This window comes from Tyto alba, unplaced genomic scaffold (genome assembly GCF_018691265.1).
Source record: "Tyto alba isolate M040663 unplaced genomic scaffold, T.alba_DEE_v4.0 Super-Scaffold_7, whole genome shotgun sequence".
NCBI lineage: Eukaryota > Metazoa > Chordata > Aves > Strigiformes > Tytonidae > Tyto > Tyto alba.
In genome coordinates this window covers 19713719-19736719 of record NW_024881328.1, presented here as the reverse complement: position 1 = coordinate 19736719, position 23001 = coordinate 19713719, and the positions used below count along the sequence as shown (strand labels likewise).

General features: G+C 35.6%; 1 protein-coding gene across 1 annotated transcript in view; it reads right to left on the bottom strand.

Moving 5' to 3' along the window:
- The window catches only part of LOC104361158 (sodium-driven chloride bicarbonate exchanger), a 111073-nt gene that overhangs the window by 24428 nt on the left and 63644 nt on the right, over nucleotides 1–23001 (bottom strand). The window contains exons 6-11 of the mRNA XM_042784412.1: nucleotides 20111–20299; nucleotides 8677–8765; nucleotides 3980–4137; nucleotides 2142–2229; nucleotides 1514–1660; nucleotides 806–906 (exon numbers count right to left, since the gene is read on the bottom strand). Of these exons, the coding sequence (XP_042640346.1) occupies nucleotides 806–906; nucleotides 1514–1660; nucleotides 2142–2229; nucleotides 3980–4137; nucleotides 8677–8765; nucleotides 20111–20299 (772 nt within the window). The remainder of the gene's footprint in view (nucleotides 1–805; nucleotides 907–1513; nucleotides 1661–2141; nucleotides 2230–3979; nucleotides 4138–8676; nucleotides 8766–20110; nucleotides 20300–23001) is intronic.

Genomic DNA, 23001 nt, shown 5'->3' with positions numbered 1-23001 from the left:
CTGATGTATCAGATGTTGCTGGAGTAAAGAGGAAGACAAAGTGCCACCATGTCCTAAATATCAGAATGATCCTTCGAGCCATCAATTACCAGGTTCACCAGTGAAAGAACAGCTCACAGCCGGACTGGCCACCATCTCCACTGTCCCACCGTGTACACCAGCAGTGCAGCTGACTCTTTAGCCTTATGCAGGCAGGAATGATATTTCAATATCACAAGGCAGCCGGGTAAAAGAAAAGTCTATCGCACAACACATTGCACTAAGGCAACCACTGACAGCTGACTTACTCTACACCATATTAGATGAGAGAACATAATTACTCCTTGGGACAAATTCTTCCTTCTGATGTGTGTATATTGCAGCCACCATGGTAATCATAGCCTCATGTACCAGGACATATCATGGCTTACCAAGGTAAAAAAGAAATGCTAGAGCTGTACAATCCAGAAGCTTCAATTACAAAATAGTTGTTAGCATTCACAATATATGGTACAAGACTATTCCCAACTTTTCCTTCCTGCTGTACAAAAATAAGAAACATTAATGAAGTTTAACAGAGGTCTGACCTTTATAAATAATAAAGGAGCCTGTAATAAATACAATGTGAAAACTGGAATCCTCTTGCCCTCTCCCCCTCTCTGCAAATTACATGTATTGTCCTTTTCAACTATGTGGTATGCAAATCAGGAAAAATGCCTGAAAAAAATAATATGCCAAGCCAGTCATCTGAGAGAGAACCAGACCATTATGATTCCTTTGGAAATGTATCACTTAGAACATAACTTAGAACTTAGTTTTCACTAACTTTCCAGTGCGTTGCAGTTCTGGTCCAGAGTGTCCTCCAGGTTGCTCTGTGTCCCCGTGTGCTGCGGTTCCATTTGGCACTCCTGGGATCTTACGCTTCTCCTACCAAAAGGAAAAGATACTTCTCATGGGTCTTAGCAACAAAAACATAATTTTAGCAGAGGAAAGAGGATTTGAGAGCTGAAAGACTAAATATAAATTTTATTGTAAGATTCAGCAACATAACCTCTTCACAAACAGTAGAGGAGTTCTATAACAGGAAACAGTAGAAGGAATTGTAGTCTAAGAAATTTTAAAAACTGATCACAGAAAACCTTGTATCAGAAAACATTTTAAAGAGTAGAAAGCTAGGCTGCTTTGATCAGTTCTTGCAATAAGCTTAGAACAAAAGCAGACTGTGGCTGTTCAGAATAATCAAAGATGCTTATGACCAATTACCCCTGAATTTAAGATCTTTAGATAAAATTATATGTCTTTATTCAGGAGAGAACTAGTATTGAACTACACAAAATGTCATCATTATACTGTATGATTGCAAGACATGGGTTCTCTTAAAGCAAATTAACCAAAAAAAAAAAAAAAAAAAAAAAAGAACATGCAAAATTTCTATAAAGTACCTCTGCTAAATGCTAAATCAATGAGACTTAAATCTACCTAACAAAAATTCATCACAATGTTTAAAAGTGTCTGAATTTTACCGTGTACAAACCTGAGATGGAACATTTTTAGGTGGTTCTATTCGAATTGTTGGGTCCCACTCTCCAGGAGGGAGAACAGTAACCTGATCAAGAAACTCATCAATTCCAGACACCAAGTCATTGCGGTCTTTTGCTTTGTAAGCAACATCATGGAACACCTATGGAAAAGGGAAAGGAATACTCTCGTAACATTTTTCATGACAATCCCTTTTCTCTGAAATAGAACGCACTTCATGCAGTTCCCACAAAACAAACAATCTCAGCTTCAGCTGACTAGAGTTTCTGGTACATAGTTTTTATAGAAGCTGCAGCTGCTATGGAAAAACATCCTTAGGGGTGCTAAATGTTCTAGAGATTTTACAGTTTAAAATACAATTAATTCCACTGGAAAGTAACTGTGTAAAATGGAATCTTCTCAGTAAAGATATACTTGTTTGTGAATATTGTTTCTCATTTTGTTATCTCCTTAGAGCATCATAATCTGGGCTATTAAAGGATAATGAAACAAACTAGAATGGTATTTGTGCATCATCAGAATGGTTAGCCCCATTTCATCTGGACAATTCCACAATGGAGATTCCCTATTACACCTCTTCAGTCAGTACAAAATGACTAAAACTAAGCCATGAATAAAAATACCTCATCTGTCATTAGTGTTGCAATTGATCTTCCAATCTCATGGTATTGTTGCCCTTTACCCAGTGGTCCAAGAAGAATAAACAAAAATCTGCAAATAAAAGATAAACTAAAAGACTGTAAAGGATAGATGGTTGAAAGTAACTATACATACTACAGAAATACTTATTTAAAAATTGGACTAGAAGAACCTCTAAAACAGATATTATATATAATCTCCTTCAAGATCCTCATATATGCATTTAAACATGAAGCTCTGGTTAGAAAAAAAAATGTGAAAATAACTTCCAAAAATATATCATAAGCTTCACAGTCAGATTTGATTGAGACTATCAAAACCTCCTTACATAACAAACTTTATCTTACATAATAAATATATGCAATTATAATCTATGTACAGAACACATTAGCATTACTTTATTTCATTTTATGGCAGTAGTATTATTGCAGTATGGGGAAGTTAAATTACGCCAAATAAAATAATTTTTAAATCATTCTTACTCCCATTAAGGCTCTAGACAGCCTTTACTCTAGGCTTGGGGCTAGTAAGGCTCTATAAAATGCAGAGCATAGGTTCAAGTGAAATAATTGAAGTTCTCAGTTTTGCTAAAATGCAAAAGAATTTTTTGACTAACGTTATTAGATTTTTATTTAAATAAACATTTTTACAGATATTCTTAATTTTCTTTTGGCCAAAAATAAAAAAATCTGTTGGTTTCTTTTGTTCATTTTTGGGGTGGAGATTATGAGGAAAGGCTTCAGAAGTTTTTTTTTCAAAGCCAGCTCAGTCCCTCAATGTTCCTTATATGCACACAAAAAATCAAAAAAGACAAAAGAAAAAAGTCATATCTGCAGTACCTACAAAGTAACTATAACTTAAAATTTGATACTGTTTATCTGACTAGGAGCAAGGAGCTGAGTCTCAGCATTGCATTTCATAGCATAGCATTCCTTCCTAAGTGTCACAAACAACTGGAATACATTACTGACTCCTGTCTGAACTCTACTTTTATAAACTAAAAGAGGGAAGGGAAAGAGGGACAGAATATGTGTACAGACATGTCTACAAATACAAAAAAAAAAGGTGAGGAACTGCAATAATGGTTAAATCAGTCAACTCAGATATGGGAAAATCACTTTGGAGTTTTGATCTGAATCAATCCCAGCAGGAAACAACATATCTGCAGATCTATTTAAATGCTTTCTATTTGACTGGAAAGTCTCCCTTAGACATTTTTTTATAAATTCCTAATAATTTGTTCTCAGAACCTAAGTACGTCTTCAGAAAAAGTTTCAAGTTAGAAAAAACTAATCTAATAAAAATATATGGTAAAAAGTCACATTCACTACCACACAAGTAGCTACAAAGTAACTGTTAGAGGAACATGATATTTATGGTACGTTCTTCATCCATTCACTATCCCTAGTCAATCAAATCACACAGTTGGTTTTTTCCTTTTACTTAATTCCTCCTTCATTTTTTTTCTTCTGGACATAATTATGCAGTAGTTTCAGTTCCAGATGAAATATTCTAAGCTGAGTATTACACCTTAGTATTTCATCTGCAGTATTACCAGTTTGTACAGGATAAACTGTGAGCTGTAATCTAACCAGCTATCATTTCTACTTCTGCTAAGAAGGATTATCTGCACACAGAAATGGCATGTTTCTGAATATACCTATACACCATTTAAAGGATGACTGGAATGATTTCTCTAAGAGATGTCTTTGTTAAAGAAAGAACAAAATTCATGACTCAGTAAATGACAAAGTTGAAGGTCACACCACCCTGTCTCCACAAGGTACTCAAAAAACATGAAAAGAAATAAATCCAACTGTACCTTGTTGGAATTGGAACTTCCGCTAGCCCCGTAAGTAGCACTGCAGGAGATAACCTAACAAAAGCAACAACCGCACGGTCCAGGAACTCTAGTTCACCAACTAAGATGTTTGATGCTTCAGCTCCAGGTGGTATCTTTTTCATGAAGTGTAGGTCAACCTGGGAGAAGTATATTAAATAACAACATAAAAGCTATTCATATGTATATCTTTTCCCCTCTGACTTGTTGATAGAGACTTTCTGGTCACTGTATTACAACCTTAGTTATTTCAATTATACAGTTTCTACTATTCTTGATTGTTGAATAATTTTTTTGAAAGAAAAATATTTCTCAAAACCAAACAACTGCTCTTTCCTTATTTGACTAATTTTTCTTGGAAACATAGTTATAGTACTGCAGAATTAATTTATAAAAAAAAAAAAAAAATTCAAAAATCTACTTAAGAATATAGTATTAATATCCTAGTAATAATTTGCATCAATAATCATCAAATTGCATCAATAATTCATAATGGAATCTGTAAGTTATAACAGTAGAAGAAATGAAGACACCTTATTTTTTCATAATTAACAATTCTGGAACTCATGAATTCATAGTTTGCAGTTGCTGTAAGTTATAACAGTAGAAGAAATGAAGACACCTTATTTTTTCATAATTAACAATTCTGGAACTCATGAATTCATAGTTTGCAGTTGCTGTATCATAATCTCAGTGAGAGAAGAGGTTCCATTATGTAATTTTCCTTCTACTGCTCTAAGTGAGATGTATTTTTGCTTTCAGATTTAATGGAAGACAGTTGCCCTTCTGCTGAAAATAACAGAAAATAAGCTATGACCATGATTGCCTCAAGAGTAAATGGAAAGAACAAAGCAGAATAAAAACTCTGGAGTTTTAAGGCAGTGATGTTGACTTTTTGGGGGGCAGTAGGAAAAGACAGAGAGCCAGCTGCATCATGATGTTGCTATATGAGATCAAGGTATTTGCCTAGGAATGTTTTAACTTGTATTTATTTCCTCAGTATCAGTCTAGAGTTCACTTTGTAACAAAGATCGACATGTAGTAATAGCGTATATAATGTATGTTTGATTTCATTATGCACCAGTATTGTCTACATTTCAAAATGCATGAATTTTGTCATTTGCTTTCCTTTTATTAATCTAAACACAACAACAGCAATCAAATCCAATATAAACTGTTAAAGTGGACCATTTTAATGTCTATCTTACAGCCATCTGTCAGTACTAGTTTGCATAGTTTTTGGTAATATTTAGAAAATTGTTTTCTTGCAAATGGCTCTGGCACTAAATCAGAATTCAGATATAACACAGTTGCCTGTGCAATGAAATCTTATTCTGTTGAGATCACAAAGAGCTGCCTGATGCTATCCTAAACTAATCTAGAATGATGAACAAATACCTCACAAAGTTAAACAAGCATCAAATCAACCTGGAAGGTTGGAGACCAAGTACTTTTTCAAGGTAAAGTATCAGTGAGGTAAATTCTATTCCCCACTCAAATCATAAAATAACTCTTCAGGTTTAAATACTAAACCCAAACAGATTCACTTTGCACCTAATTTTGGTGCCGTAGGACATTTATAGTTGAGAGCAAGGAAACAGTCCTTCAGGCACATGCAATGTGCATGCTGTACCAATTTTACCTTGTGAATGGATTTAACATTTAATAACTAATGTCTCATGTACAACATGCTACAGTTGTCACCTCATGGTCCCACTAACATACAGATCACAGGATCAAGATTCAAATCTGAAAGAAACATTCAGTCTTATGTCTACCAGAAAGTATTTCCAGATACGTTTCCTGTGCTATTTATCAGCTTGAGGTTCCACAATCTTTTAGGTAGTGAACAGAGACCCAGCTAAAAGGAAAGTAGCTCGCAGAGAAGCATCAAACTGGGCAAATACACCCAAACCGTAGGTGTTGTTTCTGCTACATAACAAGAGTGGAGGTGGCCCTAGAGTGAATCTGGGGCAATGGCAGAAGCTACATCTTTCAAATGCTTCATCTAACCTATCCATTATATATCTCTTATCCCAAGAGGTCTTTAGCTGGAAAGACCTCATGTGCATCTTAGTCTGCACTCTAACCTGTGCAACATTCATGACCTAGTACTAAATAATACCAGTAAACTCCAATGAAACATAAAGCTAAATAATTTAACATAGAGGGCATTTCCTGCAGGGCAACCCATGGACTGAAAAGTGGTGGTGGCCTCCCCCAGAACCAAACATAAATCGAAAGGAAGACAAACAGAAAATACCCAAAATCACTTCTTAGGAAAGTCATTAAACATAGCAATCAAATTCACTTATAAGAAGGACCAACCAGTCTTCAAAACCAAGTAATTGAAAGACCAAACTCTGTCAGTATGGGACTATGGTTTGATTCAGAAATGCTGTTTCCATGTGGAGCATAGGAACATTGCCATGGTAATGGATGTGGGTGCAGACTCTTTATGCATTTCATCTTTCAGGGCAACTAGGGTTCTCTTCAGCCTCTGGCATAAGAAGCAGAGACCAGCCAGATGCAGTTGTTAAACTGCCATCCCCATCCTGCACAGACACAGGATAAAGTGGTGCTGTGACAGATCACCTCCGTATCATCCCCAGAATACAAAGTCCTCACGGTGTTCCCAGAGGAAGAGGAGGAATGACACATTTAAAGTACAAACATCAGAAACTCTGCCTGCCTCTCTGTGCTTCCTGAAGTAACATTCAAGACAGCTTTTAGTGCCATGTCTCACATTATTCATAAATAGATACCAATACAATCAACACAGTTTCAGTGCTGTATTCAGATTAAGTCAGCTTTTTGAATCAATTCCAAAATTTGGAATATTAGAAGTAGCCCAAGGGAGGGAGATTAGCAAGGAGAGAATATGTGAGGTAGTCAAAGGTGCTTTTTTGTAGAAGATAAATGAAATTAATATGTGGAACAAAATTAGAGCAAGAAATCACAATACTCAAGAGAAAATTAGTATACTGCTCTACTTTCCTCTCAATCTGTGCATATAATTCCAATTATAACCGTTGGGAGTTATTGAAATGGCACATTTCAAGGGGAAACTGTACTTTACTTATGCATCTTCAAGAGGATAAATGGATCTATTTAAAAGCAGTCAAAAATGGTATTTAGATTACAATCCTTTACTGTTACTTCATTCCTGCAAACAGAAGTTGTTCCTTTCATATTTCTGACATCCTTGTTGGTATCTAACAGTGCTGAGGCTAGCCAAAGGATGACATGTTGATCTCTTCTCAGGCTGGATTAAATAGGAAGAGCTCTTTTGATCAGAAAAGCTGCAGCACTACAAAAATAGTGAGTGAAAGATCAAGTGATCCAGCCTCCATTCTTGTTTAATACAAACACCATGCAGCCAGATAATGGACTGGGATTTTGATCCGACAACATTCAAAAGCAACTGGGGAAAGGTGTAAGAAAAGCCCTACTCAAAGTCATGTCATTCCCTTTGGGTTGTTACAAGCTTTACCTCTGCACAGCTTAATTTTGAATAGACAGCTCTATTTATATTTGATATCCTTCACAAAATTTCACATCTTGATATTAGAACACTTGCCAAAATCATACTTGACTTTTAAAAGCATTATAATCTTAGTTTTAAATATTTTTAAAGTATTATCATTAAATTTTTAACAATTGTCACTGTTTATAGATCTCCTTGCTACATCTGTAGAAAAGTGGTCCATACTACATCTCCAGCCAGCCTCCTTTCTTCTCACTGTCTTTGACAAAAAGATCTGTTTCACATCTTTATTTCAGCCATATACCATTCCTAGTTTGGCATGTTCAGTCAAGAATTCAAATAATGCTGCTAGGAAATAAGTCTGGCACCAGATGGAGCAATCACATAACTCTACTTTTAGCTCAGTTTGCACTAACATTAAGATTCAACAGACTCAGAGTGCTGTTCTTCAGAATTTTGGTTTAAATCACCTTTCTTCACTTACTCAACCTTTGTTGTATTAATGTGTCAGCTGAAGTCATCTATCCCTGTCAGGTCTGTCATCTGTATCTAATGTGACAGTTTGTTTTAGGTACATACAGATTTCTTAAACAAATTAGGATTCTCCTTTACATTAAAGCTGAGAAGCTGTTTGCTTTTCTTTGCTATCTAACATTGAACTGTCATTGCAATCTCCACTACTGAGCAGTTAACATCTTTTGTGAAGTGTACTGAAATATCTTGGCTTGCCAGAAGAATTAAGTTATAGGTTTACAGAAACACATTCTGTTTGAGACATCTGGAATCCACGAGTTCAGGTTATAAAAAGCATAGATTGCATTCATGCATTACTTCAACAAAAAGTAAAAATCTGAGAGGTAAATCCGATTTATAAGAATTCTGAATTACTTTCTTACTTTTATAATTTTCTGTTAATGTAAAAATTCCCCCTCCAAATATACACCTATGATATTATCATGCAATAAATGTATCTGTGTTCCTAAACTGTGATTTCCCGTTACCAGTATTTAACAATAAAATGAAAAATTCTTTTTTCTTATATACAAAATGTGTTGCAGCGCACATGAAATATTAATGCTGAAGTAAAATTTGCACTTCACAGTTTTTCCTGATTCACGTGGACTCATTTTATCTAATTTAAACGATCTATTTGGTAGTCAGGAAGCTCTCTTCAGTGTCAGTGAACTCTTACCTTGCTAAAGTCAACAGTGCTGTTTTCTCTGCTCACATCATTTTTGTTTTCAATACAGGCTGGAGCAGACTGTGGAGAAACAATCTGACCTGCTAAAAAAAGTACTGTTATTACAAAATATTAACAATTACTTCTATAAATAAAGCAACATCTAATGAAATAGTTGTTAAAGAACTACATAGATTTCATATCAAATGTATATGAAGCATCTAAACACGGCATTTTAATTAAAGACTTATTTAGAATAACACATTTTTGAAAGACAGAACATTTATCACGTGCAGTTAGGAATGGAAGAACATAATTTAGAAAATGTAAAACATACTCTTGATTATTGGAAGACAAACTTTCTATGCCAATTAAAGCTTATGATTTTTAAGATATTACATTTGAGGAAAATCCTGTACTCACATAGTTTTCGTAAGTAATCTGAGGAGGTGCCAATTTGGGGCAATATCTGCCTACAAGAATACTCCTCAATGAATAAACCAGGATTACTAATTTTCATAAATTTACTCGTGTGTGTAAGAATGTCCTGACTATAACAACAACTACAAAAAACAGCATAAAAGTGGGCTGCTATAAAAATAGATGTAATGGAAATTAAGATTATTTTAAAACTCAGCATCAAACAATGTGATTACTGACGTGTAAAATAAATGTTTCAGCAAACACATTTTCAAAAAATTCCAATGAGGATCTAATAAAGTATTTTATGGAACTTTTTCAAATATTTCAAGATGAGAAGAAATGTTTAAACACGCCTCAGTCTTGTAAGTCAGTAAAGCCTTGTGACCAATAAGATTTTGCCAACGAAAGCTCATAAACAGGGTTAAGTAACAAGTCACATAAAGCATATTTTTACTTCATGCCAACATGGCCCCTGTGCACAGCCAGAGGCCACCACACACACACTGAGGGTGTGAGGCTGGCAGCACACGACCCCCACAGCGTGATGGGCCATTCCCTGCTTGCCTTCACTCTTCCTCGCTCCCTGGCATGGCAGGAGCCACGCACAGCTCTGAACACTACAACAAAGTACAGGAAAAAGTACCAAATATACGAGCCAACTATCTCTTACTGCCCTAACACATACCCAGGAATAACTACAGAGTCCAACTGGCCCAGAGTCAGCATCTCGTGCCCAGCATATATTTGTTTCCATAGCAAATAAAGTCTCTCATATGACTGAGAAATGATGATGTGAAAACATTGATTCTGGCGAAAATCAACCTAAACTTGCACAGTAACAAAGACCATATGTTCACGATACTTGAAAATGAAGACAGTCAGAAAGTCCTAAGCTAGGCACAATGTCTGGGCAATTCAAAAAGCCACGGTGTGTCCCCTCACATCGCTGTTACATAAGCTCGCAGTCGAAGCATGTCCTCAGCCACAGCCAGGAAACAGAGCGCTTCGCAGGATCCAGTCTGAACAGGGCAGGAGACTTGCAAGAGTATCTCAACCTTTGCCAAAATACTGAAGTCTCCAGCTTCTGTCACAGCTGAGCAATACAGTATCCTTGCCTAAGTCTGGTCATGAATTCCCAGATGAAACACTTGCTCAAGGAAAAGGTTACTTTTCATGAAAATCAACATCTCATTTTCCACTGGGCAAATCTCCCATGACATAAAACAGTTTTTAGGCTTGTGCTGCATCCTGGTAGCATAGCCAGAGAGATTTCACTTCCATTAGGAAGTAGAAGAACTGAACGTTTTAAGATGTATCGTTAGAAATCTTATTATTAAATGTATCGAACCAAAAAATGTAAATATTCCCATTTTCTCTCTGATACAGGACAAGAACAGATCAAAACAAGAATAGAAATTAGGGCTTTTGTTCAGCACTACAGTGAAATAAACAGAGAATGGAAAAAAAAACAGACATGACAAGCATGTTAATCTGTCCAAGTAGATAAAAATAAATCATTATTAGAATCTACATATGACAAGAATAAAGGATTGATTTCAGAAAGCAACATATTAATGTAACTTAAAGGAATTCTTGTTTAAAAAGACTATTAATTCCTAAATGTCACAACAGACAACTTTTGCAAATCAGAAGCCAGAAATTATTAAACGTGCAAGATGTTTATAAACAGTCATTCAATTTGTCTGTTTTAATTAGAACTTAAAGAAAAAAACCTGAGTTCCGTCATTATTACACCACCACCTTTACACTATGTATCTTCATACACTACTTCACACTGTAATTTTTTTCTTTATTGTTTATTTAGCAGTCTTAGAATTATTTTTACAGGAATCATCCTGTAGAACTATAACTATTAAAAATAATCAATATATAAATTTGATTTTTCTATTATTTTGGAGATTTTAATAATATAACAGAAAAAACCTTCCACCAATTATAACAGAAAAGCCAGAAACTAATCAGGGAAAATTTCTCCCTTAACTTACTCATGGAAAACTTTAAATCTAGGAATATTAGACCTTCTTAACTCTAAATTTCTTCCTTTTAGACAGTACTCTGCATTCTAGGATCTATATAAAGAGAAATACTTTTAGTAATCACTCATGCTAATATATATACTATGTTATAAAGATGTTACAACAAAGCAACAGAAATAGTAGCTCATTATACTTCTGATGCTAATTAGGGATTTACATTTATACTTTTTTTTCTGGACCCAAAAATTCAAGAAAATGAGAGCAAGGATATCTGCCAGTGAGATAAAAATATTGACCAACAACAGAGTCAGAGCATGGACCAGCTGTTATAAATACGCAAGTTTTAATATTATAATTGGAGGTGTCAAAGGCCTCTAAGCAATTAGCGTAACAGTCCAAAGGCTAACTTTTAAACATTGTGTCCACTTTTCTTTTAGGAGAAAAATATGTAAAAATATACATAGTAAGAAATAAAAGCCACAACCAGTAAGTATGTGAAGTTTATAAGAATAGCATATGTTCTTCTTCTGTGCCAACAGAAGACCTCAAACTTTGATTTACCCATATGCTGGAGTAATCTGAAAGAACACAAGTTTTACCTTTAGGCAGTAAGAGATGTTTAAATAGCTATGCAACTTAAGACAGCTTTCTGGAACTTGGAACAAGAAGTTCCGGGTTTTTTACTGTATTGAATAACAAAGATACAAGGTAGAGAAGACAGGTAATTTCACTTTTCACATGATAGTTATGAGGAAAGTTTTTTTAAAAAGTATCATAAACACACTGCAAGAATGCATGTTACTTATGCAATGATACAGTCAGTAAAATGCTAATCTGGAACTTGATCTCTGTGTAGCCCTTCAACAGAAAAGTGAGCCAAAAATTACTGGATTTTTGAAAGATTTTTAGTTTGTTAAATGCCTGTAAATTCTGCACTAGACAGTGGGTAGATGCAGTGCTACACTCGCTCCCTCCCTATGCATATGGTTATTTTTATATTTGGTATCTTCATCTAATCCTGAGCTATGAAGCCACAGAAATTCATAAATTCATTTAATTTTGTGTATAATTTCATGTTGACTTAAAAAGGATGTCTTTGGGGATGATACTGTTAAGCACATGAGTAATTCCCAATGGGTACGACCAAAAACATACTGATGGCAACCTAGTGAACATCAGCATTACCATGCTACACTGGTTTTCCAACGTCATTAAAAATATTCAGTTTGCTAAAGCATGTTGGCAATTATCTCTGTGCTTAATCCTCAAGCCACTTTAAATTTCAGCAACCGATTGTTTTCTCTGAAGGACACAGTTACTACCACCATGATGGTCCCATGAAGCAACAATCAATTAAAGAGTTACGTGAATGAAGAGGGGAGCTGTTACATCCTACCTAAAATAAACAAAAAAAAAAATTTCCTCTCTGATTTCCATCAAAATGTTATCACAACTGCATCAAACTGCCTCTGGAATACAGGTACACTAAATCAATGTCTTCTCCACAATTTAACTTTATATTATGGGATTCTTCAACAAATTATGTGAAAAGGAAAAGGAACAACAAAACAAAACAAAAAAAAAAAAAACAAAACACCAAACCAACACCAAACCCTAGCCAAGCTTTAAACATCTGCTCTCAGAAAAACAACTGCGATGGTGGTTTATTACTTCTTTGAGTTGGCAACATGGAGTTTAGGTTGGTAAGAATGGTGAAGGCATAAATCATCAACTCCGTATAAGAGGGAATAAGAGCAGCAACAGGCTTGCCATTTATTCAGCTCTTCCATGCCTCGTCCGTGGCAGTTCCATTTCAGCTCTCAAGTAAAATGTCTATTTACACATTATATGGAGTAAATACAGTATTTTATTTTTGAGTGCAATGTAGTACTTTGAGTCCTTATAAATCTAAGGTTCAAAAGCCTTGATTTATCTTACAGTCCATCTACATAAAGCATCTGAAGATCTGCATTCTTTGAGAAATCATCAGAGAGCCATTCAGATTTTTTAAAATATCAGTCAAACAAATGCACAATGTGGTATCATTGAAATATCCAGCCTACATACAAAGGAATTTAATAGCTAACAGATAAAACCACACTAAAATGGGTATTCAGGTTTATCTATGTATTAAAAAGCCAGTATCAGCACAGTTTTTAAAATTATATTTTAAATTTGCATACATAAAAAATGGATGCTTTTTTCAGACATTGTGAAATTGCCAGAGCATTGAACAGAGCAAGAAATCACACAAAAAATAATCATGCAAAGCCAAGTCACTTAAAAATCAAAACCCATCAAAATAAGGTCCATATTTGTTACACTAATAGAAGTTTGCATTTGCAGACAGAGCACAGCATTTTGAGACTATTAGTCCTGCCAAACATAAAATTAAAAAAAAAAAAAATAACCCCAGTAAATTAATGTCATATGCAAGATACTCTTATTCCCTAAAATTTAAAGCTCAAGACATGTAACTGTGTATTGTATTTACTAATCAAAATCCAGGAGGCTTCTAGAATGCCAGTGACAAAACCCAACAACAATATATTTAGATAAAAATCACAATTAATAGAAATAAACTGGATGCAACTGACACATTAAAGGACAGTGAATCAGAAAATAAGGTGCTTATTTTCTAGACCATGTAGATTTCTTCCCATTCAGAAAAAGAATCTGATTTGCAAGCCAGATATAACAACCTTCAGGTTTTCACTGTAACTAGTCACCAGTTTTCCAATTCTAGATGGACACTGTCCAGATCAAAAATCAAGGATTGAAAAACGGTAAGTTTTCCTAAGTATATGGTAAAATTCTAATATAAGAGAGCAGTGATACAATCTTTGCAGGCTGAATTGTATAAGTACCTTTAGGCCTCTTGATGGGTAACATTTTAAACTGATGGAGAACCATGTCACTCCCACTGTACCTGTGTAACTGCAAGCAGATTTGGTGCTCACTAATGATACATAAGTTAAGAGGATGAGGAAGAAGTCACTTTACCAGTTTTTCTAATGCTAGGCCTGAATCTCAAGCATAATTCGTGGTCATGCAGTTTTAACTAAAATGCTATGATTTGCAGTTTTACAAATTGATGTAAAAAAATTAACTTACAAAGAAATGGTACTTTTTTCACCACCACCCCAAACATCATTCCACACAAGCTTCTCTTAAGTGTGCCACAGCTGCTGACAAAGGCCAGAGGTATTTTTTAATTTAAGAAGTTGCATGCTATCAAGAAATGGAGGTGAAGTCATGGGTGTACATTTGAAATGATCTGAAGCTCAAGCAAGAATAGGTATTTATACTACCTCTGAACCTTCAGGAAGTTTACAGAACCCAAAGGATAGGAGATGAGGAAGATACAGAGATGAGATGAGCCTGTTAGAGACAGACACAACAAAGACAGAGCAAAATAAAGAAATACAAAGATGAATGATACAGTTTTACACATACAGATTACACATTTTATTATGGATACAAGGAAATGTGGAGAAAGAAAGAAAGAATAAGTATCAGATGAAAATGTTTGTAAATACAAGTTATATTTTAGTAATATAAAAACCTGTGGATAATACAAGTTGATTCAAATATAAACACTTGAGAAGAATATAAAACAAGAAATAGAGCATTTTCTAAATTAAGCTAGAATTCACTATCTTTGAGTTTGCCTTCTCTTCAAGGAAAGCTGGAGCAGTCCACCTGATCCAGATCCAACACTGCCAGAAAAGTTGTGTACATATATGGCATTCACTGCGACTTATTCCCAAAACGAAGGCACACAGTCATGTATCTAGGAATGCCCCTCTACCATTTTCATGTGGCTCCATGTCTGTCTCTCTCCACACGGTAGTATTGATATCAGAGTTTCACATGCTGCAAACTAGCATTGGTTACGGCATAAATGCGTGAACAGATGTTTAGGAGAGATTAGGAAGCTGAGGAAAGTAACAAACACCATCACATAACTGGTAATTTAGGCTTACTGGGACACTAAAGCATACTGTCCTAAATTAGACACCCAAGCATAGTCTTAAAATTCCGCAATGTGCTCATACTGCCATAAAACATTTAAGTTGTCCAAACCAGACTATCATGCTAACTGAAATAACTGGAAAAACGCTTGAAAAAGAACATGTCAAAATGAACTGCTCCAGCAGCTCATGCTGTTAACTCTGAAGATCCCAATTCAATATGCCATTGCTTTCTTCAAGCTCTTCAGCATATCAATAAACCTCTTCTTGGAATTTCAGAACTTCTCAAAATCAGACAAGATGTGTGGCGTAATGCAATTTTTACACTAATAACATGTCTGCTCTGACATCAAGAGAGAAGAAGCAGTTATAAACAGCATACACATGGAACAGAAAACAGGCACAAGATCATGTTGTTAAGGATAAAGAACATGCCCGCAAGGTGCACGGAAATACAAGTCACTTATCCTGCGATCCTTCTCTCCCCTAGTTCCTTCCTCTTCAACTTTAATCAGTAAAAGGTCTGTTAGGTCTCATTATATGTATATATATATATATACACACGCGCACACACACACACGTACTCTGAAATCTAGACAAAAAGTGAAATAGCCAGTCAAAAACCTAAAATATTTACATAATGAAAACTTATTTTCCTAACTACATTTTCATCAAATAAGCCACTTTTCCATGCCACTCACACCTAAATTCTGAATTGCAGAACCCTTTATAAAAGGGAATAGGCTTATTAAATTACTTCAGCATTCCTCTAACAATAGAAAAGTGTTGTATAATTGCAATTGATTTTGGCTTTTTAGATCATGTCATAGGAATTTACAGACACAGCTTTCAGGTATCACAGTGAAAAACCCACTGATCTCAACAAAAGTTAAATTGCTTTACAAACTAAACCTTCTAAAGATGATTTACTAATAACAAAGATTCATACTTTTACCTGCCTTTTACAGTATTTATGCTATAATTACTTGCCACCCTCTATTTTGGGTATTTGGTGTCAAATTATACTTTTTAAAAAAAAAAAAAATCATTTTTCCTGCTCTTATGCCAAATCTGACTGTCGGTTTTTATTGGAACATCAAAAGCAGGCTTTTAATTCTCACAGTTTTGATGCTTAATGAAAAGTGAAAGTTAAACACAGCATGGCAGCATTAAAAATGCATGGTAAATCCATAGCACCCTGACATCTTAGCCCTGCAGAGGATGTGAAGAAAAGCCATTGTAAACAAAAGATAATACTACTAAATACAAAGCAAATTAATTAGATGGTCTGACAGACTCTTAAACAAAGAAAAAATGGAGGGAGAACATATGTACAGCTATCTTCCAGCAAAGATATCAGTGGTCTGCCAGCAGCACAGCCATATATAGAATTTAAGTTTATGTCTTCATTTTCAGACTTTGCTGTTGAATATCTGGAAATTGATACACTGATAAGATAGAATAGTCAAGAACTTGGACAAAGAAGGGGTTTTACATCCTTAGTTGTACCATGGAATCCAAATGGCAAGGACTCCTGGCTCTGAACCACCTATTTTACAAACTACAGACTACTAAGGATTGTTAACAGTTAAACTGTCTACACTAAACCCAAATTTAATCAAAGTGAGAATTTCCTTTCGTGCAGAAAAGGTGTCTAAGTTCCCCTGCCTCATTTCAACAAATAATCAGCCCTTCTAAGGCTCCTGGCACTTGCTGTTTCTGAAAACTGATATCTGATAGGCGTGAACTGAGCTGCAAGCTCACCAGTAGTACCTGAGATGATCTGTTTTGCTCCCTGCAGTCTTCTAGGAATTAAGCTTCTCATCCAGAAAGTAAAAGTAATAATAAAATATTTTACTATTTTAATGCATTTTTTGTATTAAAAAGAAAGATCAATACTGGTATAGTTGGCAATATATGGAATATTTTACATTCACACATTCTACACAATGTTTGTTTGCAAATGGGAATAAGCAGACTAATATGATTCCTTAATTTAGTTTCAGAAGTTTGTCCTCAGGAAACAAAGATGTATCTTACAGCACATTTTTGCCAATAATATAAGATGCTTATATCCTTTAATTTTGCTTTCTTTCACACACGTTGAGCTGATTTTTCCTTTTCTTTCACCTGATCCAAAGTTGTATTTTAATAATTCACTTTTGTATTATTATAAGAAGCTTGTACAGACACTCCATGGCAATCTAAAAAGAAATATATAGCTGCAGTGAGCCTAACACTGTAGCTGAACTCTAGCATTTTGGTCATGCAGCAATGTCAGAAGAAAATGATCAGAAACCTCTCTTCTATCCCTGGTCAAGCTTCTAAGGACAGCAGAGTTCCTGAAAGCTTAGCATTTCAGTGTAGATTCCTGCATAACATACACACCACATAATATGGCAAGTTTCCCAGGGTAAAGAAATAGCTAAGGGTATGCCAAAAGAGGTAGCAGTCAATGTGCCTGAAATTAGGCATCTCTCCAGAACTATCTCTTTCCCCACTTCTTTAATCCTGGAGCACTGGGGGAATAGTCGTCACTCAAGCCTGTGAGCTGCTTATTCACTGTTGTCTTGAAAGGGAAAAAGTTGTGATTCCTTTTAAAACTAAAAACAGACTTAACTTTCCTCTTCTAAAGCTAATACTAATTTTAGTACAATTCAGGCAATAAACTAAGATTCAGATTTTCTCATGTAACAGGGTAAAGGATGGTAAGAGAGAAACTTAAAATAAACCAACCCCTCTTTTCTTTATCACAGAGCCATCATGTCTTTTGAGGAGGTCAGTGAAGGAGACTGCCAAATGTGCATTAGCACTTAAAAGGATGCAAGTAGAAGAGCAATGCTTCAAACGGATTAAAAGACATTTGTGCCCAAAAAGACTGGGTTTGGAACTCTTCACTGTAATTTAAATAAAAAGCTAATTTACCTTTGTATAAATGTCCCTAAAAATATTTAATTTGTATTGTTTATAGTGCATTTAATTTAAATTAACATAATGAAAGTGACTAAGTGATTTTTTCACCAGGGCTTAGAGTGCTCTGAGGCATCTCTACATAAGCAGGTGACCTGGAATTCAATAGTTCTTCATCTTGCAAAATAAACAGACAAATGAAAACCTGTAAGAATGTGTTTCCCTACTCACAGAATCACTTAACCACTGATTATATAAAATTAGTGTTATACGGACTTAGATGCTGTCCCAGTCAGAACCTATTTCGGGGGGAATTAGACAGAGATATGAAAGTTTTCAGAAGAAACTCAGGCAAAATTGAGATGTTTCTGGAGTGAGTTACTGCATCAGTTCCACTAACATACAGAAAGTTACTGAAATTGAGCTTATGATACTTCCACAGCTTGCCCTGAGGGGTAAGGACAGCTACTGCTTATTTGTTATATAAAATCTAGTACAAAAAGCTTATGGAATACAAGTGGCCATTTTGCATCCTGTGGAAATTGAAGAATAGGGACATTATAGCATTAACTTTCTTAAATGCTCCTCAATATTTGTTTGAAATCATCAGCAACATTTGCACAAATCAACATGAAAGTTGCCTTAAAAAGGATGGACAATCATCCTACTTGCTTTCACTCTTGTGCATCCATATGCATAACCACACACATCTTAATATTAATTTTTCCTTACTCTTAAAAGGGTATTTTGGCATAATTAATATGTTTCTACTTAATATCCTCCTCAGATGAAATTATATGTTGCCTTTTAGGTCTGAGAGGCTTCCCCAGGGAATTGGCTAGATTTAGAAGTACCAATTAAAACTTTATATGGTAATGACTGAAACAAAAGGTCCCTCCTTGAAAACAAAGTTAATCCTTATAGCAACAGCCCCAACTTTCCAGATCAGCCGCACTACTGCTCCTTCTCCTTTTGCCCCACACCTCACAGCACACAGCTGCCTCTTGCACAATGCAACTTCCCTGCGCGACTGTTCTTTCCTCAGTCCGCACTTCCCAGGGTGACAGGGGAGCTCAGTAGGGCCCTGAACCAGACAGACAGCAGGAGGGACTGAGATTTCAGTAAAGCTAAGGTGATTTCTGGAATAAGAATCACTATAGCCCAATGATATTCAGACAAAAATGTTGTGGGTGTTGTGATGATACCAGATACAGAGGCTCAGCAATTCTGCAATGTATAAATCTAGTCAATTAGTTGTAAATATTTGCAAAAGTTGGCTGCAAGTTTCATAACACAGTCCTGTGTTTATGTAAATAAGGAAGAGGCAATAAGAAATGATCTTTCATTATGCTAACCTATAACAACAGTACAGCTTATAAAGGATTCTGTAAAAGCAAGAGGGAAAAAAGTTAGGCCAATATTTTATGGTGGCAGAACCACTCTGCAAACATGCTCTCTCATTTTCATGAACATCATTTTCCACAAAGTGATCTTCTGAAAGAACAAGATACAGTTCTTGCAGCATCCCTCCAACAGTGTCATCTTCAAAATGTTTTTCTCATTTTCCAACCCCTCAAACTCAACTATGAAATCTGAAGAACCAGTTGGACACTAGCTAATGCGTATACTGTCACAGACTTGGAAACTATTCCAACAGTTCATTACATTTTAACTAAATAGGCCCTGGATAGTCAACAGAAGTCAAAAATAGACATATCACGTTTCTGGCACTAACAGAGCATGTCCACAGTTCAGAGAAACACTGTGCAAAGAAGCTCAAGCTCAGTCTGAGGGATCACACAGAGTGCCTAATCCACAGGTGTACTTGAGCTGTGCTGCACCGGGGATGATTACCCAGGACAGAATTGCACACCAACACAGCCTGCTTCCAGCACCTGAGCTAGTTCCCTTGAACATCTCTACACAGGCCTGAATTGTGCAGGATACCTGAATTTCAAATTTAAACAGGTGTGTTAATGAATGCATAAGAGGAATCTCTCTCATGCAAAAGGTATCATTTTTACACAGTAGCTTTTCAGATCAGAATCATGCTGAGTTCAAGCTGTGGATAAAAAGCACATACGATACTGAAAAGGTAGATGTTACTGAAAGCTCAAAATGCAAAATAAAGCAATGCATTACCATTTTTATCCATGGAATGGGGCTCAGACTGCTTCTTTCCAATATCAGCAAAGGATCTCACAATTGGGATCCTGTTGCTCAGCTTCTTCTGGTTCTGATGGTGGTGCTGTTTCAGTAATGCCTCATGCACTCTGTGACGAACATCCTCACTGAGCTGCCCAGAACCCACCTGCTGGTCCAGAATCATATCTGAAAATATATACATAAACATAATAAAAGAGGGGAAAGCAGAAATATTTTCTTTTTAAATTGCAATAATAAGAACTAGTATCCTACAGGATTACAAATGAAAGGTATCAGTTCCTTTAATGCAACAGAATTAAATGGTAAGTTTTATCTGGAAGTGGTTTACTCTCAGGAAAAAAAAAAAAAAATCAAAAAGGATGCTATTAATGTAAAAAATTCAACCCCTCAAAAGATATGCAGTTCCCAAATTAACGTCACCCATGTAACTTTGAAGTCAGTCCCTAAGCACTGTCATACATAATGCATTTAAACCCAGGATTATGATGTGTATAAGGTATCCTTTTTTTTTTTTTTTTTTTCCCAAATAACCCCTACCCTATTTGTTACAAAGGACTGGCATGCTCTGAAGAAACAACTTTTTTATTCCCTTTATACTTACCACAGGAGATCACAGTCTAGCTCTATATTTCTTATAACTATAATTACAATACTTTCAGTACAATATAAAGAAATTTCAGGTAGGACAATACAGGAAAATTCGCTGCATTATTTTAAAAAACTTAATAGGATCTAATTCTATTGACACACATATAATGTTCCTGCAAGAGAATCATTACATGGAAGTGTGAGTGAAACTGATCTCCCTTCTAAGAAATTACAACTATTTTTGCAGTCCACTGTCAGCAAATATTCTTACATATTCATATTCAAAACTATCTGTAAGTATGTGCATTACATATTTCAAATGGGAAAGAATTGTTGAGAATTTTGTGGGATTTTTTTTTTTAATTATTATTTTGGGAAATCCTGCCAGCAACCATAATAATCCTTAACAGAAAAAGAAAGGAAAAAAGAAATTCTGTATCAAAGTTAGTAAAACAGCATTTAAGTACACACTGTCTTTGTATATCCATTGGAATAAACTGTACCACACATAAATAGTGATATAATAAGCTGAGTCAAAAACTCTTTGTGCTGAAAATTCAGACAGTTCATGATTCTCTGCTGGAGTCAGATTCATATCTACCAGTAAACTCAGTGGAAAAGCAAGCAGAACAGAACAAATAAAAAGCAGATGCATCATCGGTAGAGACATAATTCGTCAGGTCTTTTTTAATTGCCAAGAGCAAGAGAAAATAAGAGAGATAATAAAAGGCATTAAATAATTATGCTGGTTAAAAGCAGAGTTTAATTGCTAAGTCAACTATGCACTGTATATACATTGAAAAATACACAAGTTTTTCTGAAGTTCTCAATATCTACATAACAAGCCAATGTATGAGATACATAACTTCTTTAAGAGCTGAACAACAAATTACCTGCATGTTTTACTTGCTATGAAGAAGCCACCCACAAATCTACATCTCTGTGACGACACACACACAAAAAGACAAGGCTCGGTCCACAGATAAATGCAGCTGTCAACAGGTGCAAACACGAGAGATATATCTGCATCTCACAAGAGTGATGCAGAGGTTTTCGATGTTGCCTTTGACCCTCTCCAGCACTTACCTTCTGCATCGTATTAACAACACTGACCAGATGGCTCACACCGAAGAGTAACATTGTCTGGTGGTGTGCCTAAACTAATAAAAACTGGTTTTGGGGTGCCTCACCTGACTCTGAAGGGAACTTTTATCTCCAGGGATTTATTCAAGCACCACCAGATCAGTTCTCTCTGCACTCCCAGTCTAGACAAACACAGTTTTTCTATAACTCTAGACTCCAAAGGGAGAAAGGCATAGGCAGAAAAATGAGTGACAGAAAGGCAAAAGAGAAGGTAACATGCTCAAGAGAAAGTCTTCAGCAGAACTTTTTCAGGAGGAGCCAAGAATTTGCAGCACATGAGCAAAAGAAAAGAAAGCTCTAGCTCCAAGAAAAATATTCATTTTCAACTCAACTATACTGCCTTTTGGGGAACTGTCTTTGCCCTGAGGATAAGACTCTCTTCCCTTTAGACAGCCTTAGTACATGAATTTGTATGTCACAGTTTCCAAAACAGACCAGTACTTTCTGTAACATGACAGGGGGGAAAAAAAAAAAATATATATATATATAAATAACTTGGAGAATTTGTGCTAAAGCACAACTGAAATGATCCTCTCCCCCCTCCATTTTAATTCTGCTGACCAAAAGATAAATTGTAGAAGATGCAAAAACAAAGATTACCTTCTTTGAGTTGCTCTAAGATAGAAATCAAAAGGAAGAGCTGAAAAAAAGGACTCCTCTAGAACAGGCAAATTTAGGGTTGCGGTCATCACCACGCTTACATATTAGTGGAACTCCATTTGTATTGTGTCATTCCTGGAATTAAAGTATTTTCCATATTAAATATTAAAATATATTAACTGCTGAGGATGATATCAATATTTAAGATGATCCACCTGATGAGAAAAAAATGCCAAGAAAAAGAAAATCATATCCCTACTCTCTTCCTTGCCTAGATGCTGTGCTAGACTTGTTAACAGCCACACAAGCCATGGAGCTAGTGCCAGTGTTGGTGACTAGCAATTTTTATTTCCTGCCAAACTGAGAAGAAAGTGGCTTACCTTGAGCTTTCTTTTTTTACAACTTTCCCTTTACTGTAGCACCTCTGCCACATGTAATAAGGGAAGATGCATTCAGATTTGGAAAGACTGAAGACATGTTTTCTTGACTTGATACTCCCCCCTCTAGTTGTCATTCCTTTAATACAGACCCATGAG